At 43.9% G+C, this 14,951-nt stretch overlaps 1 protein-coding gene across 1 annotated transcript in view; it reads left to right on the forward strand.

Moving 5' to 3' along the window:
* The window catches only part of LOC105910992 (neuronal acetylcholine receptor subunit beta-2-like), a 17,944-nt gene extending 6,644 nt beyond the window's left edge, over positions 1–11,300 (forward strand). The window contains exons 2-6 of the mRNA XM_031587596.2: positions 4,514–4,659; positions 6,092–6,136; positions 7,549–7,658; positions 9,428–10,436; positions 10,968–11,300. Coding sequence (XP_031443456.1) covers positions 4,514–4,659; positions 6,092–6,136; positions 7,549–7,658; positions 9,428–10,436; positions 10,968–11,117 — 1,460 coding nt within the window. The 3' untranslated portion in view covers positions 11,118–11,300. The remainder of the gene's footprint in view (positions 1–4,513; positions 4,660–6,091; positions 6,137–7,548; positions 7,659–9,427; positions 10,437–10,967) is intronic.
* The last annotated feature ends 3,651 nt before the right edge of the window (positions 11,301–14,951 follow it).

A 14,951-nucleotide genomic window follows, 5' to 3' on the forward strand; every position in this document is an offset into this window, starting at 1 on the left:
CCACGGATGTTTCGGAAGATGGAAATACTCCCATTATTTTCTTTTTGTAATTTCATATTTGAAAATTAAATGACAATCTAGATAACTGATTGATATGTCACTAATCCTATAGTGTACTGGTGCATTACAAAATTGCGTGTTATATTCACATTTCTATTAATAGGGCTTGGGTGCAATGGTTGGGACATTATGGTAAAAATAGATTGCTATGTACATTCTGTTTATGTCATCGGGTCAAGATGTGCCTAGAGTGCTGGTATAGGATCAGATTGTCTTGTGTCTATTCAATGATGCAAAACTGATCCTAGATCAGCACTTCTATGATTCAGGTAAGGGATGATCTTTTTTTTGTTTTTGGAAAGTAACTGAAAGTAATCAGTAATCCGATTACTTTATAGAGCAAGCAATCAGTAAAGTAATCTGATTACAATTTAGAGAACGTAATCAGTAACTTTACCTGATTACTTTTATTAAGTAACTTGCCCAACAATGGGTGTAGTTCACTTTTACATCACTGTCATAAATACAAATCGACACACGACACAAGACATAGCAAGACAGCTAATACGTTATTACTGACTAGTCCAACGGAAAGAAGGCCAGCTCAGCATCTGACTTGCATCTTTTTGTAACTTTTAGCTCTCGCCAACGAGTAAAAGCCAACGGGTGAAAGCCAACGAGTGAATGTTAGATGGGTGAAAGCCAGTCCGAGACTCTTTTTTGGTCTCTTGCTCGGTCACTCAGTTACTTTTTCTCTGCCCATCCTCCGACAACATATTTCTCAGTTTCTTCATCGCCTCTGCCATGATGTCCACAGAGAGAATACTGTGCTAGCACAGCTAGCTTCCTCTAATAGCTAGCGCCTGGGTTTAGTTGTTGTTGCGTGAGGTGGTGCCATAGTTCTCGGGAGAGGTCTCATGCCCTGTACCCTGAAGTTACAAGTCAGTGTACCACCAAATTATTAAGGAGATTATTGAAGCTGTTATTTTAAGGTAAAATTGTTGCATAATGTTACTTTAAGAGCAGAACATGTGCGTTCGTGTTACGTGCTTGTTTGGCAAACGTGTTGAAAAAAATAAACTCTCGTGCACGCTTAGAGTCATCGTTATTGGGAAACCCAGCCCTGGATCATCTGAGAGCTTGTTAAGAGCTCTCCTCTGGACTATTGAATTGTTTCTCTTCATTTGTTGTAAATTCAGAAAAATCTGAAAGCTCCAGACTGGAAGTCATGCTTTAGGGAAATTAAATATTTAGATAATAAATTATCAGTGGAGTATATATATATATTAATTCAATATTTAGATAATAAATTATCAGTGGAGTATATATATATTAATTCAATATTTAGATAATAAATTATCAGTGGAGTATATATATATATATTAATTAAAGGTGAAAGAGATGTGCTGGAGGAGTAGAAGTACCACCTGTATGCTGCAAACAGTCAACGTGTTGGTATTTAAGATTTTATTGTGATAAAGATGAAAGTTAATCTCCATATTGACTAATGTGGTCTGAAATAATAAAGACATGTATTAAGATAGATTAAATATCTGATGCGCATAGAGCATATGGGCAAAATGGACAAAGTGACATTTGAAGTGACTGGATCATATCATATGTGTAGTGCTCTTGTGTACCTTTGTAAGTTTGTAGTCTAAATGAGACATTTATTCAGACCTCCTATGGTTGTGTTTTGCTTATAAATTATATATTGAAAGAGAGTACATGAATAGTAGTGCCAGTCTTTAGAAAATACAAACTTGGGTTTTCAGAGGACGGGTTGCCTTATCTAATGAGCTTCATCTGGAAGGGAAAATGTTTTTAATAATTTTTCTCAAAAGTGTTATGGGCTTGAGTTCTTGTGTGTGGAACCCCTACCTAAGCCACTACTGTCAGTCACTATTTACAATTGACCGTTCACATTGCAGGTATGCCTGTAGGCGGTCTTAATTCTTCTTGTCAGTCAGTTACACACAGTTAATCAGTAGTGAAAGGTCACGTTTCACGATCTGTCACGTTTCATGGTTCCAATCCTATGTGCAATTCTTTGTTTTTTTCTTTCACATGAAGATCATGTTCAGCAGATATGTCTGAGTGTTTATTATTTCATGCTGTATATTGGTGCATTTCTTCTATTTTGTAACAGCAAGATGAATATGGGTTCTTTAACCCCTTAACTACATTGCTATTGATTTTACCATATGATATGAATTCGTTCCCTCGCAACACTTGTTTTGCATCTTATTGAAGTAGTTTTGAACACAATTGTGATTCAAGAAGATGTTGTTAGTGAGCACACAAATGAGTGGATTACATGTCATGGTCTTTCATAGACTTGCATAAGCATGTACAACATCCATTTAGCATGCATTAAACTGCCCCTGGATGCCTTGAATGAATGATGAGGCAGGCACTGAGAGGGGCACTGTGAGAGTTCACTGTTCTGCATTACTCATCTTATCTGTTCAATCACAGCCTCCCTGCAGTTTACAGCCTTGATCCAGAGGATTTCATATTGTCCTCACAGAGGCTGGGTCTACACCTAGCAAGCTAACTAGCTAACTAGCCAACAGACTTGCCTTGCAAACATCAGCAGTAGCACAGATGGCAGCCTACTGATAAAAGTGACCTAGCTTGTTAACTGATGTATTATTGCAGGAGATTTTGAAACTTGATGCTGTAAAAACTGTAAAGTCTTACATTTTCGTGGGGTTTCCAACCGTGGGAAGCTAATGGGAGCAAAAAGTTTATTGGTCTCTTCTTCTACATCACCCTGTAGATTAATGATATTCAAAAATCAAAATGACACCTTAATAATGGTACAGACTTGCATAATGTCGCCTTTGACCCGTCTGCTAATAATTCCAGCACCCTCTCCTGAGATGCTGCATTCTCTTGCACCAAGGCAGGGAGAGTCAGTGACTAAATGTTTATCTCTGGTGTTTATGCACTGTCAGCACACTGCAGCCCAGCTCATGGCCTTTGCACGAAAGATCAGATTCACTTCACTAAGCACAGTGTGTGTGTGTGTATATATATTTGTTTGTGTGCATGTTTGTGTGTGTGCGTGTGTGTGCACGGGTGCACATGTGTATGTGCATGTGTGCGTGTGTGAGTGTGTGTGAGTGTGTGTGTGTGTGTGTGTGCGTGTGTGTGTGTGTGTGTGCGTGTGTGCGTGTGTGTGTGTGTGTGTGCGTGTGTATGTGTGTGCATGTGTGTGTTAGATACAGATAGGAAGAGAGACGGCATAAACATTACTGCAGTCATTAGCATTACTGCATGTGCTATTGTGCTGATTAAAGCAGGAGCTACTGAAATTGCTTTGAGGAAGTTAGCAGGCTATGTGTCTATATAGTCACTTGTGTTTCACAGCAGAGCTGCAACAGGGGATGGTCATGATATCAGAACTATCCAACTCTTTATAGACAGACCAGTGACAGCTACAGACTATACATGTATACTATACATACATATTTTTACTTTTGTGAAATCTTTGTATTTTGTCAATACCTATATATGACATTACTGTAATGTAATACAAAATCAACATAGTTATAAGCCTACGGTAATGTGCCTTAACCTGCACATTGCTCTGAAGATCCGCACATTAAAAGATCAAAACAAAAGATCCTAGCCTTGCTAACCCATAAGCCTGTTCTCAGCCAAAAACCTTATCCTGTTTACGTCAACGTTTACTGTGTCTCCAGAAAACACCACACCTCTTCCCTGAGCATGGTGCTCCATCAGTTAAGCACAGTGTACAGTAACCCTCATTCTGGTCATGCTTTGCCCAGATATAGGCTTCATTTGATTGGATAGAACCACGGCTATGCTCTTAGCCAATCACGTGATTTGGTATAGATCTCGCCAAAAGTTGAGCCATTTGTTCTCTTCCAAACAATGATGTTCTGCATGTTTACAAACATTCCAAACCCGGAACCCCTTAAAGCAGGCCCTGGGTTGCCAAGGCCAAGTGAAAAGGTCAAGGGTTGCCAAGGCCAAGCGTAAAGGTCAGGGGATTGAGACCCGAGTGATTAGATGAGACGAGTGCATCATCGAGGGGCAAGAGAGGCGTGTGAGATGGTCAGAGAACGCTGGAGGTGGCGGCCCCACAGGGCAGCAGCTCAAACGCCATGTTCACGCTAATCATGTTGATCATGTCAAATGGAGTAAACAGCTCTATACTTTTCATTTGGGGGGGTTTCTGCGTGTGGGCTAGTCTAGTTTGAAGTCATGTTTTGCCAAGTAATCAGGCTGTTTCAGGGTCCAAGGCGTCAGTTTGTGCATGTCTCAAAGTGTTTGGATTATGTTATTGACCAAACTGTGATATTAAAAAGATGATCAGAGTGTGTTTGTGTATGTGTGTATTTGTATCTATTTGTGTTTGTGTATGGATGTGTGTGTTTGTGTGTGTGTATTTGTATTTATTTGTGTGTGTGTTTATATGTATTTGTGTGTATGGATTTGTGTTTATTTGTGTGTGTGTGTGGATGTGTGTGTGTGTCTACAGTGGTGCTGAGTGCAGAGATAGAGGAGAGGCTGGTGAGTCAACTGCTGTCACCTGAGCGGTACAACAAGCTGATCAGGCCGGCCGTCAACACCAGCCAGGTCGTCACCATCAGCATACAGGTGTCCCTCGCCCAGCTCATCAGTGTGGTGAGTGAACACAGTTAAGTGCACGGCTCAATGCATCAAACCTAAAGGGGAGGCCGCGCAGAATTTATAAAAATAATAATAATAAGTTATTTATTAAATGATACAGGTTTATATTTATATAATAATTATGCAAAAAGTGTGGTGAAAGTCTAGGGGTAATACAAAACAAACGACGATGACGACAATCCAAAATCCAATCTCTATTCAACGACCAACGACAAGCAAATGTCGGGAAGACCAAAGCTCTCCCGACTGCCGGCTGGTCAGGGCTTTTGTAGCCCAGCCAATCAATGACACACCTGTCCCCAATCACCTGCTGTAGAGACAGAGAGAGAACAGGCATGCAAATATCACAGGGCGGGGCCTAGACCCGCCAGGGTCGTAACAACACACACACATGTTCACACACACACACACACACACACATTAATGTGTACCAATGTGTGTATACCTGCCCTATAGAGGTGGAAAACATTGTTATTGAAGGGACCGGCATTTAAGATTTAGTTTAATAAGTATATGCCATAGTCAATAATTCAATGTATCTTATACCTAGTTATAATTGTTACTTTTATTTGGGACTTAAGTTAGAATGTAATAATTGCTGTTTAGAGAAGAGTTATCTTGAGGGAGTGTATTGAATGTGTCAGCAAATGGCTCAGAGACTTGTGTCTCCAAGACCTCATGAATACTGAGGGTGACGCCCTTGGTTCGCAGAGAGCATTTAACAAGCCCGCCTTCAATGGATGAATCAGATAATCTTAGGTGAAGCTCTGGGCGAGTGTGTGGAACTTCAGCTCTGTCTCACACACACACACACACACACACACACACACACACATACACACACACACACATGTCTTAGGTGAAGCTCTGGGCGAGTGTGTGGAACTTCAGCTCTGTCACACACACACACACACACACACACACACACACACACACACACACACACACACACACACACACACACACACACACACACACACACACACACACATGGCTTAGGTGAAGCTCTGGGCGAGTGTGTGGAACTTCAGCTCTGTCTCACACACACACACACACACACACACACATACACACACACACACATGTCTTAGGTGAAGCTCTGGGCGAGTGTGTGGAACTTCAGCTCTGTCTCAACAATGTGTGGCCACCATTGTTCCAGATTAAACCTGAATCATGACTGACCAAAATCCAAGACTGGATCTCATAATATATGGCATAGAATGAAATACCATCATTATGAAGAGGGAGCATCTTGCACATTAGTATTCATTCATGTCAAGTGTGTGTGTATACTGTACATATTCCTTTTGTGTGCTTATTTACTTTTGTTGAAATAGTACTCTATTCTTGATCATCGTTGAATTTATAAACTTCTGTTGTGTATGTATCTCCAAATGAGCACAAATAATTGTTTATTTCATTTCAGAATGAAAGAGAACAGATTATGACCACAAACTGCTGGCTCACACAGGTATGTTGTGTGGATATGGTCTATATGTGTCTGAATGCCTTCTCAGTGTGGTTTTAGGGGAGTGCAGAGATTGTGTGCTTGAGAATGGTTATTGCTGGAGGGTATATGCCACATTTATTTTTCTATTTTTCTGTGATTTTTCATTACATGTAGTTGTAGGTAAGAGTTTATACTGTGGTTAAACCAAAGCTTATGGATTTCACCTTCTGTGTGTGTGTATGTGTGTGTGTGTGTGTATGTGTGTGTGTGTGTGTGTGTGTGTGTGTGTGTGTGCGTGCGTGTGTCGGTGTGTGTGTGTGTGTGTGTGTGTGTGTGTGTGTGTGTGCGTGCGTGCGTGCGTTCGTCTGTGTGTGTGTGCGTGCCTGCGTGTGTGTGTGTGTGTGTTTGTATGCATGTTTGTGTGAGTATGTGAGAACAGAGCACTGTCATGCTCGATGTCCAGTTTGTGCATCTATGTGACATACTGTCAACATACAGGCCCAACAGAATTTGGATGCTATTTATTCAGGGCTAGATTCAACTGTCTATCTGCTGAGTCTGTTTATGTGTGTGTGTTTGTGTGTGTGTGTGTTTCCATTTGTGTGGTGTGTGAGGGGAGAGAGAGAGAGAGTGAGTAAAAGAGAGAGATAGAGAGAGAGAGTGAGTGAGTGAAAGAGATAGAGAGAGAGAGAGTGAGAGTGAGTGAAAGAGAGAGAGTGAGTGAAAGAGATAGAGAGAGAGAGAGAGTGAGAGTGAGTGAAAGAGAGATAGAGAGAGAGCGGGAGAGAAAAGAAATACTTCCATATTTTAGCCTTCAGACACAAGGATGCTCTTTACCCAGCGTTAGACTCAGGACCCTGTGTATAATGTTGTTGGTGTATGTGTGAATGCATGTGTGTGTGCGTGTGTGTGTGTGTGCGTGTGTGAATGCATGTGTGTGTTTGTGTGTGTGAATGCATGTGTGTGTGCGTGTGTGAATGCATGTGTGTGTGCGTGTGTGCGTGCCTGTGTGTGTTCCATGTGTGTGTGTGTGTGTGTGTGTGTGTGTGCGTGCCTGTGTGTGTTCCGTGTGCATGTGTGTGTGTGTGTGTGTGTGTGTGCGTGCCTGTGTGTGTTCCGTGTGCATGTGTGTGTGTGTGTGTGTGTGTGTGTGTGTGTCTGTGTGCATGTGGGGGGAGGGATGTTTGTGTATCTGTGTGCATGCGTGCGTGTGAGGAGACAGTGATGCATCCGCTCGTATGCATGGCCTCTCCCAGAGTGCTCAGCATAAACAAACCAACTTAACTCAGCAGATCACAGGTGCATCTGCATCACACACATCTGTGTACGGGTGTGTGACAGTGGGGTTTTACACAGGAATGTACTGCATTGTTTTTTTTTTGTTGGGTGAATTCATCTATATATGTGTGTGTGTGTGTGTGTGATTTCCTCAGATATGGAATGACTACAGATTAATATGGGACCCCGATGAGTATGAGGGCATCAGAAAAGTTCGCCTCCCGTCTCAACACATCTGGTTACCGGATATCGTCCTATACAACAAGTGAGAGTGCATGTTCACCACACACAAGCTGTAGTTGTGTTACAACGCATGTTCACCACACACAAGCTGTAGTTGTGTTATGAGAGAGCATGTTCACCACACACAAGCTGTAGTTGTGTTAGATAGAAGATAGAAGAGATCAAGAACAGTCACCAGCTCTGGCATCTCATTGTATTGTGCACTGTACTGTAAAGTGGGACTTCAGTCAAGTTATCAAATCAAGCCGCTTTTAAGAAAATCAATGCAGTCTAATTGCCTGTCATTCATTCATGTTTTTTTATATATGGCCATATATAACAAATATAAGAAATAGATACAGTTAATAGATGGGTAGATAGAGAGATATATAGATAGATATTGTTCAGTTAACAATTCTTCGTCACAGCACCATGTCCACTCTGTGATCTTCTATTGATCGACACATTAATATGACATTTATCCTGCGAAGGTTTGTGTGATTTAAAAAGACGTAAGCATTTCACTATACAAGCAGTGCACAGTGATAATCTAAAATGTTAATCCCGCATGTCAAACAGTATGGGGAGGCTAACCTTGCTCAAGGAGAGTATTTTTAAGAGCAGACCCAGCTAGGGAGATGGGGATTAGGATTAAAAAGCTGCAGCGTAATCTGGGTCAGGACTAATCCATACCTGAACATCAGCGGTGTGACCCTGACACCAAAGACTAATTGAGACTGTGCCGCTGTGAAAGGCATCACTTTGTCTGTAGACCACAGTGTTAAAGGGTTAGTGTGTGTGTGTGTGTGTGTGTGTGTGTGTGTGTGTGCATGTGTGCCTGTGTCTGTAGACCACAGTATTAAAAGGTTAGTGTGTAGACCACAGTGTTAAAGGGTTTGTGTGTGTGTGTGTGCGTGTGTGCATGTGTGCCTGTGTCTGTAGACCACAGTAATAAAGGGTTAGTGTGTGTGTGTGTGTGTGTGTGTGTGTGTGTGTGTGTGTGTGTGCATATGTGCCTGTGTCTGTAGACCACAGTATTAAAGGGTTAGTGTGTGTGTGTGTGTGTGTGTGTGTGTGTGTGTGTGTGTGTATGTGTGTGTGTGTGTGTGTGCGCGTGTGTGCCTGTGTCTGTAGACCACAGTGTTAAAAGGGTTATTGTGTGTCTGCGCATGTGTGTCTGTGTGTGTGTGTGTCTAAAAATGAATAAAGGATGAACTGTAGAATTCTTGTGTCTACCAACTCTTCAGTGTCAAAGCCTCTGGACTCTAACTGATTATTGTTTATGCTTTGTTTATTGTTTATTGTTTATGTTTATGAGTTTGTCTTGGCCTCGCATGGTTCCTAGTGTAGTGTTAGTCCGTCTGGTCAAGTGGTCTACTTTCACATTTGACCCTAATAAATGTCTTCATAAAGTTGACCACTACATAAACATGAAGGACAGTACATTCAACCAATGAAGACAGAGGCTCACTCAGGACTGAATTCATTACTCTTTTGTTCACCAGGAGTGAGTGTGAGGTAGTTATAGGGACCCAAAAGATTTTCCATGTGTACATGTCCACATGGGTTTGTCGTTTCGTGAATTGAGGTTTGTATTTGTACTATGTCTTTGTTTATCTGTGTTTGCATATGTCTGTGTAATATGTCAAGTGTTTATATTGCTCACATGGGTGTACTCTGTGTGTGTGTGTGTGTGTGTGTGTGTGTGTGTGTGTGTGTCTGTCTGTGTCTGTCTGTCTGTCTGTCTGTCTGTCTGTCTGTCTGTGTGTGTGTGTGTGTGTGTGTGTGTGTGTGCGTGTGTTCTTCTGTTAGTGCTGATGGGACATACGAGGTGTCCTTCTACTCCAATGCCGTGGTGACTTACAACGGCGAGGTTGCCTGGCTGCCTCCAGCCATCTACAAGAGCGCCTGCAAGATTGAGGTGCGTGACTTTCCCTTCGACCAGCAGAACTGCACGCTCAAGTTCCGCTCCTGGACCTACGACCACACAGAGATCGACCTGGTGCTCATGTCTGACTTCGCCAGCCGCGACGACTTCAAGCCGAGCGGCGAGTGGGACATCGTCTCCCTGCCCGGGCGCAAGAACGAGGACCCAAACGACGACACCTACCTGGACATCACCTACGACTTCATCATCAAGCGCAAGCCGCTCTTCTACACCATCAACCTCATCATCCCCTGCGTGCTCATCACCTCGCTGGCCATCCTGGTCTTCTACCTGCCGTCCGACTGCGGCGAGAAGATCACCCTCTGCATCTCCGTGCTCCTGGCGCTCACCGTGTTCCTCCTCCTGATCTCCAAGATCGTGCCGCCCACCTCTCTGGCCGTGCCGCTCATCGGCAAGTACCTGATGTTCACCATGGTCCTGGTGACCTTCTCCATCGTGACCAGCGTGTGCGTGCTCAACGTGCACCACCGCTCGCCCAGCACGCACACCATGCCGTCGTGGGTCAAGCGCATCTTCCTCGTGCGCCTGCCCGCCTTCCTCTTCATGCGGCGGCCCGGGGGCAGTGCCAACGTGAGGGACCGCTTCCGGCACAAGCACCGCAAGTGCTCCTTCTCTGAGACTAGAGGGGGGGAGGCGGCGGGCCAGGGAGGGGCCGCCGGGGGGGGGGGAGGCGACTCGGCCTCCGCGTTCTTCGTGAACGAGGACTCGGCGAAACAGTACGGCTGGCGCTCGGGGGACCTGCCCGAGAGCGGGGCGGCCGGGACGGAGTTCCGCCGGCGCATGACGCTGCGCTGCAACGTGGACGTGCAGGAGGCGGTGGACGGGGTGCGCTACATCGCCGGGAAGATGAAGATGGAGGATGACGATGAAGGAGTATGTTTTTGCTTTCTTGGCCTGCTTGAAAGAAATGTCAAATGGAGAAGTGTGTGTGTGTGTATATGTGTGTGTGTGTGAGAGAGAATTAAGAGCATTTACATGTGTATTTACATGTGTTTTTGGCATGAGTTTACTGCATTGCTTTTTTTAATGCTCCTTGAAAGAATATTTGGTAGTACATTGCTGCTACCTGCTGGTCTGACTAGAAACCTGAAGGCCAGTCATGGTGAATGCATGTGTCTTTATATATAATGTATCCCCACACTACATCTGTAAGAAAAGACATTGCATCTTTTATATTAATACCAGAGAGCTCTCCCGTGGGAACACGGGCTTGTTATGTATTCTTTTGCACTGGTTTGGGATTCTGTGCACTTCCACTTTCATAAAAATGAATCAGGTCCTGAGTTACGATCTGTCTGTCAAATGTACATGTATGAATCAATCTATTTCTGAAACCCTCTCCCTCTCTCTCTTTCTCTTTCTCTCACTCTCTCTCTCTCTCTCTCTCTCCCTCCGCACTCTTAGATCATTGAGGACTGGAAGTATGTGGCCATGGTGATTGACAGGCTGTTCCTGTGGGTGTTTGTGCTGGTGTGTGTGACGGGCACGCTGGGACTCTTCATGCAGCCGCTGTTCCAGAGCCTGAACACGCCCACAGTGGACGACGGCGAGTGAGTCATGGACATGAAGCCCCCTGATTGGACGAGGAGCTGAAGAGACATCAGACCTCCTGACCCCCACCCCACCCCACAACCTACGACCACATGTTTACTCCCCAGCTGCTGCTGTCATAACCTGGAGCTGAGAAGAGAAGAAGAGAAGAGGAGAGAGAAGAAGAGAAGAGGAGAGAGAAGAAGAGAAGAGGAGAGAGAAGAAGAGAGAATACCCCCCCCCCCTGCACTAGCCCATCTATTCCTCTATCCACACCACTCAAACACACACATAGTTGAACTCACATTTATACAAGTACATACACACACACACACACACACACACACATACACACACACACACACACACACACACACATACACACACATACACACACACATACACACACACACACATACACACACACACACACACACATACACACACACACACATACACACACACATACACACACACACACACACACACACACACACACACACTCCTGTACAGTGCATACAGGTGCACACACAGCTCCTCCAACATCTTGCACTGTGACCCTCCTTGCACTATGACTTGCTGAACTGTTTGAACGCTGGCCTAACTTACCCAAACACAGCCCAGCACGGCCCCTGCCAGACACACACACACACACACACACACGTCCGCCGAGTAGACCTCTGCCAGTAAGACCGAGAAATCAAAACTCAGGACTACATTGCAGCTTTGATTCTTCAACTTTCTTGCCATCTGTTTTATTTGTCCCTCAGTTCCATTAATCAGAACTCACGGTTGCTTTAACCCTCTCCTCAGTTCCATTAATCAGAACTCACGGTTGCTTTAACCCTCTCCTCAGTTCCATTAATCAGAACTCACGGTTGCTTTAACCCTCTCCTCAGTTCCATTAATCAGAACTCACGGTTGCTTTAACCCTCTCCTCAGTAACACTATACCCCAAGTGAACTCACGGTTGCTTTAACCCCCTCCTCAGTAACACTATACCCCCAGTGGCTGCTCCAGGGCACACGTACGCCCTCCGTGCTTCAAACGCTCTGTGATAAGGTCGTAAGCATGGGTAATCATGTATACCAGCTTGTAAGCACCAGCGTGAAGACTTTGACCAGGCCTTTCTGTTTTCATTCCTTATTACATACATGCATAGAGCTTGGTTCTAGATAACGGTGTAGACACGAGACAGTCAGCAGGACCCTCCATGTTGTTGTGTGTGAGGACTAACGAAGGACTCCCAGCATACAACAAAGTGTGGTCCTGCCATGGCTGATGGTGATGTCTGACCTTAAACTCGAATGGAGAAAGCTCTTGTGTACAAAGCAAGACTTTCAACTGGCTGTTTCGGTTTATATCATAAAAAGAAAAAGTCATTTCTGCACCGGTTTGATGTTTTCTATGAGTTTAATTGTTCAACTTGCTCTGCCCAAAGATACACACTGGCTGCGAAGGCAAACGATTTCATTAATTGTATGTAGAAAAACACACAAGGGGATTCTGATTTCATTAATTGTATGTAGAAAAACACACAACGGGATTCTGATTTCATTAATTGTATGTAGAGAAACACACAACGGGATTCTGATTTCATTAATTGTATGTAGAGAAACACACAAGGGGATTCTGATTTCATTATTGTATGTAGAGAAACACACAAGGGGATTCTGATTTCATTATTGTATGTAGAAAAACACACAAGGGGATTCTGATTTCATTATTGTATGTAGAAACACACAAGGGGATTCTGGACCGACGTGAACATTCAGGGCAGGAGTTAATGGGACGAGAGAAATGGAGAGAAACAGGAAGCAACACTCGAGCAAAGCAAACATACATTAGAGATGTAGCTATGATATGTCCATTATGATGATGTAGCACAAATGTTTACTTTTTAGAGTGTATGTGTACTTTTATATTCTGATTAGTTTTGAGACAGTAAAGCTGAAAGCCGACACACTTGGCTTTCATTTCTGTTTGTCAACCATATCTATCCAAAGCACCATGAGTCGGGGACGTCTTCTATCACTGAATCATTTTGAGACATTGCCTGTGCTTTAAAAAAAAGCACTAGTTAATTTGACTGGTCAGTGACTTTGATTCTGTCTGTCATAGACACTGGGTTATGCTCATGAATAGAAAAGACAGCCTGAAAAGACAGCCTGTGAAGACAGCCTGAAAAGACAGCCTGTGAAGACAGCCTGAAAAGACAGCCTGTGTAGTTTTATTAGCTACTTGGACAACACTTGTAAATGGGTGAATGTGTTTGAGGGAGTGATTCTGGTGTTCTTGTCTTAAAGGAGCAGAGCCACTGAGCTCAAAGCACCTAGCCTGGCACGGCTAACATGTCTCTCTTCACCATGGTGGCTGCATCACTGTGGTGATATAAGTTCAAATGAAGGTCAAATACGGTAAGATTAAGATGGGTAACTACTCTCCTGTGACCATTATGGCACGTGGATGAGCCAGACACCTTCCTCAGGCAACTCTGCGTTCATTAACTTCTGGAGAGGCATGCATTGACATATATCTAGTAGGTCCACTGCCTGGATGGATAGGAACATGGACAGGGTATATCCAGGTGAAACTTTATTGTACCGCCTTGGGAAATTTGCAACCAGATATAAAAAAGGAAAAGGCATAGAATCTTATATTATAAGATATATAATACAGACAAATAAGGTTTTCACATGAATCATCTCCATGGCAGTTACGCAATATATTTGATGAGTTTAAGTGAGAAAGTCACAAATGTAAATTCGACATAATAGCTATTTAAACAGAAGAGACTAGTTTTGTTCAATGTGAGGGGTGATCGTGTCAAAGACACAATGGGCTGGTGTTCACAACTCTGTTCTTGCACACACAGTATAATAGAGGGATGTGCAACACAACTGAAGTCTGTTCCATTGTGAAATCAGTATTACATCTGGATTACATCAGTAATACATCTGGATTCATTTGCTCTGTCAGTTGGTTGGGTGTGTAAGAATGCCTGGTTGTCTTTGCTGCTGTTCGCACTCAAACCTCTGATAAAACATTAGCTGTAGCATCTTGACTGACTTCCTCCACCACCACTGTAGCTAAGTATGCTCTTTGCCTTCAAATGAACCCCACCTCACAGCTCACCGATTGGCCTGGTGGAAATGAACCCCACCTCACAGCTCACTGATTGGCCTGGTGGAAATGAAACCCACCTCACAGCTCACTGATTGGCCTGGTGGAAATGAACCCCACCTCACAGCTCACCGATTGGCCTGGTGGAAAATGTGCTGGGCTAATCGATCCCCAGCTGCAGGTTGCTGGACTGAAGCAAAGCAAAGACTGTGCCAGAGATATAATCACTGAAATGCTAGCTCCTTCAAACCCCAGGATCCCATTTTCCCAAAGCTGCCTGATGGCCAACCCACTGCCGAGTGGGAGCCTCTGGTGAGGTCGGCGAGGTCAGTGCAGCTCCAGCCAGATAAGGCTCTCCATTAAGAGTCCCAGCACTCAACACCACTGCAGACCTGGGACCAGCACACCACAGGGGCACCAGTATGTCTTATCTCAAGCACCACAAACACATACAGACCTGCTGTGGGTGGACACACAGAAACATACAAGAATACTTCCATTATAATATCATACAGAAAACTCCCCTACATGCAATCATAGATATACATGCACACTAGACGAATGATGTCATGTACAATACGTCAAATTAATGAAGCACTCTTTCTTAGCTAACTGTGTTCTCTGTAACCTTTTATTTGGATAGTCCACCTACAGACTATACAGATGGTTTGAGTCCACCTACAGACTATACAGATGGTTTGAGTCCACCTACAGACTATACAGATGGTTTGAGTC

Source organism: Clupea harengus, chromosome 20 (genome assembly GCF_900700415.2).
Source record: "Clupea harengus chromosome 20, Ch_v2.0.2, whole genome shotgun sequence".
Classification (NCBI taxonomy): domain Eukaryota; kingdom Metazoa; phylum Chordata; class Actinopteri; order Clupeiformes; family Clupeidae; genus Clupea; species Clupea harengus.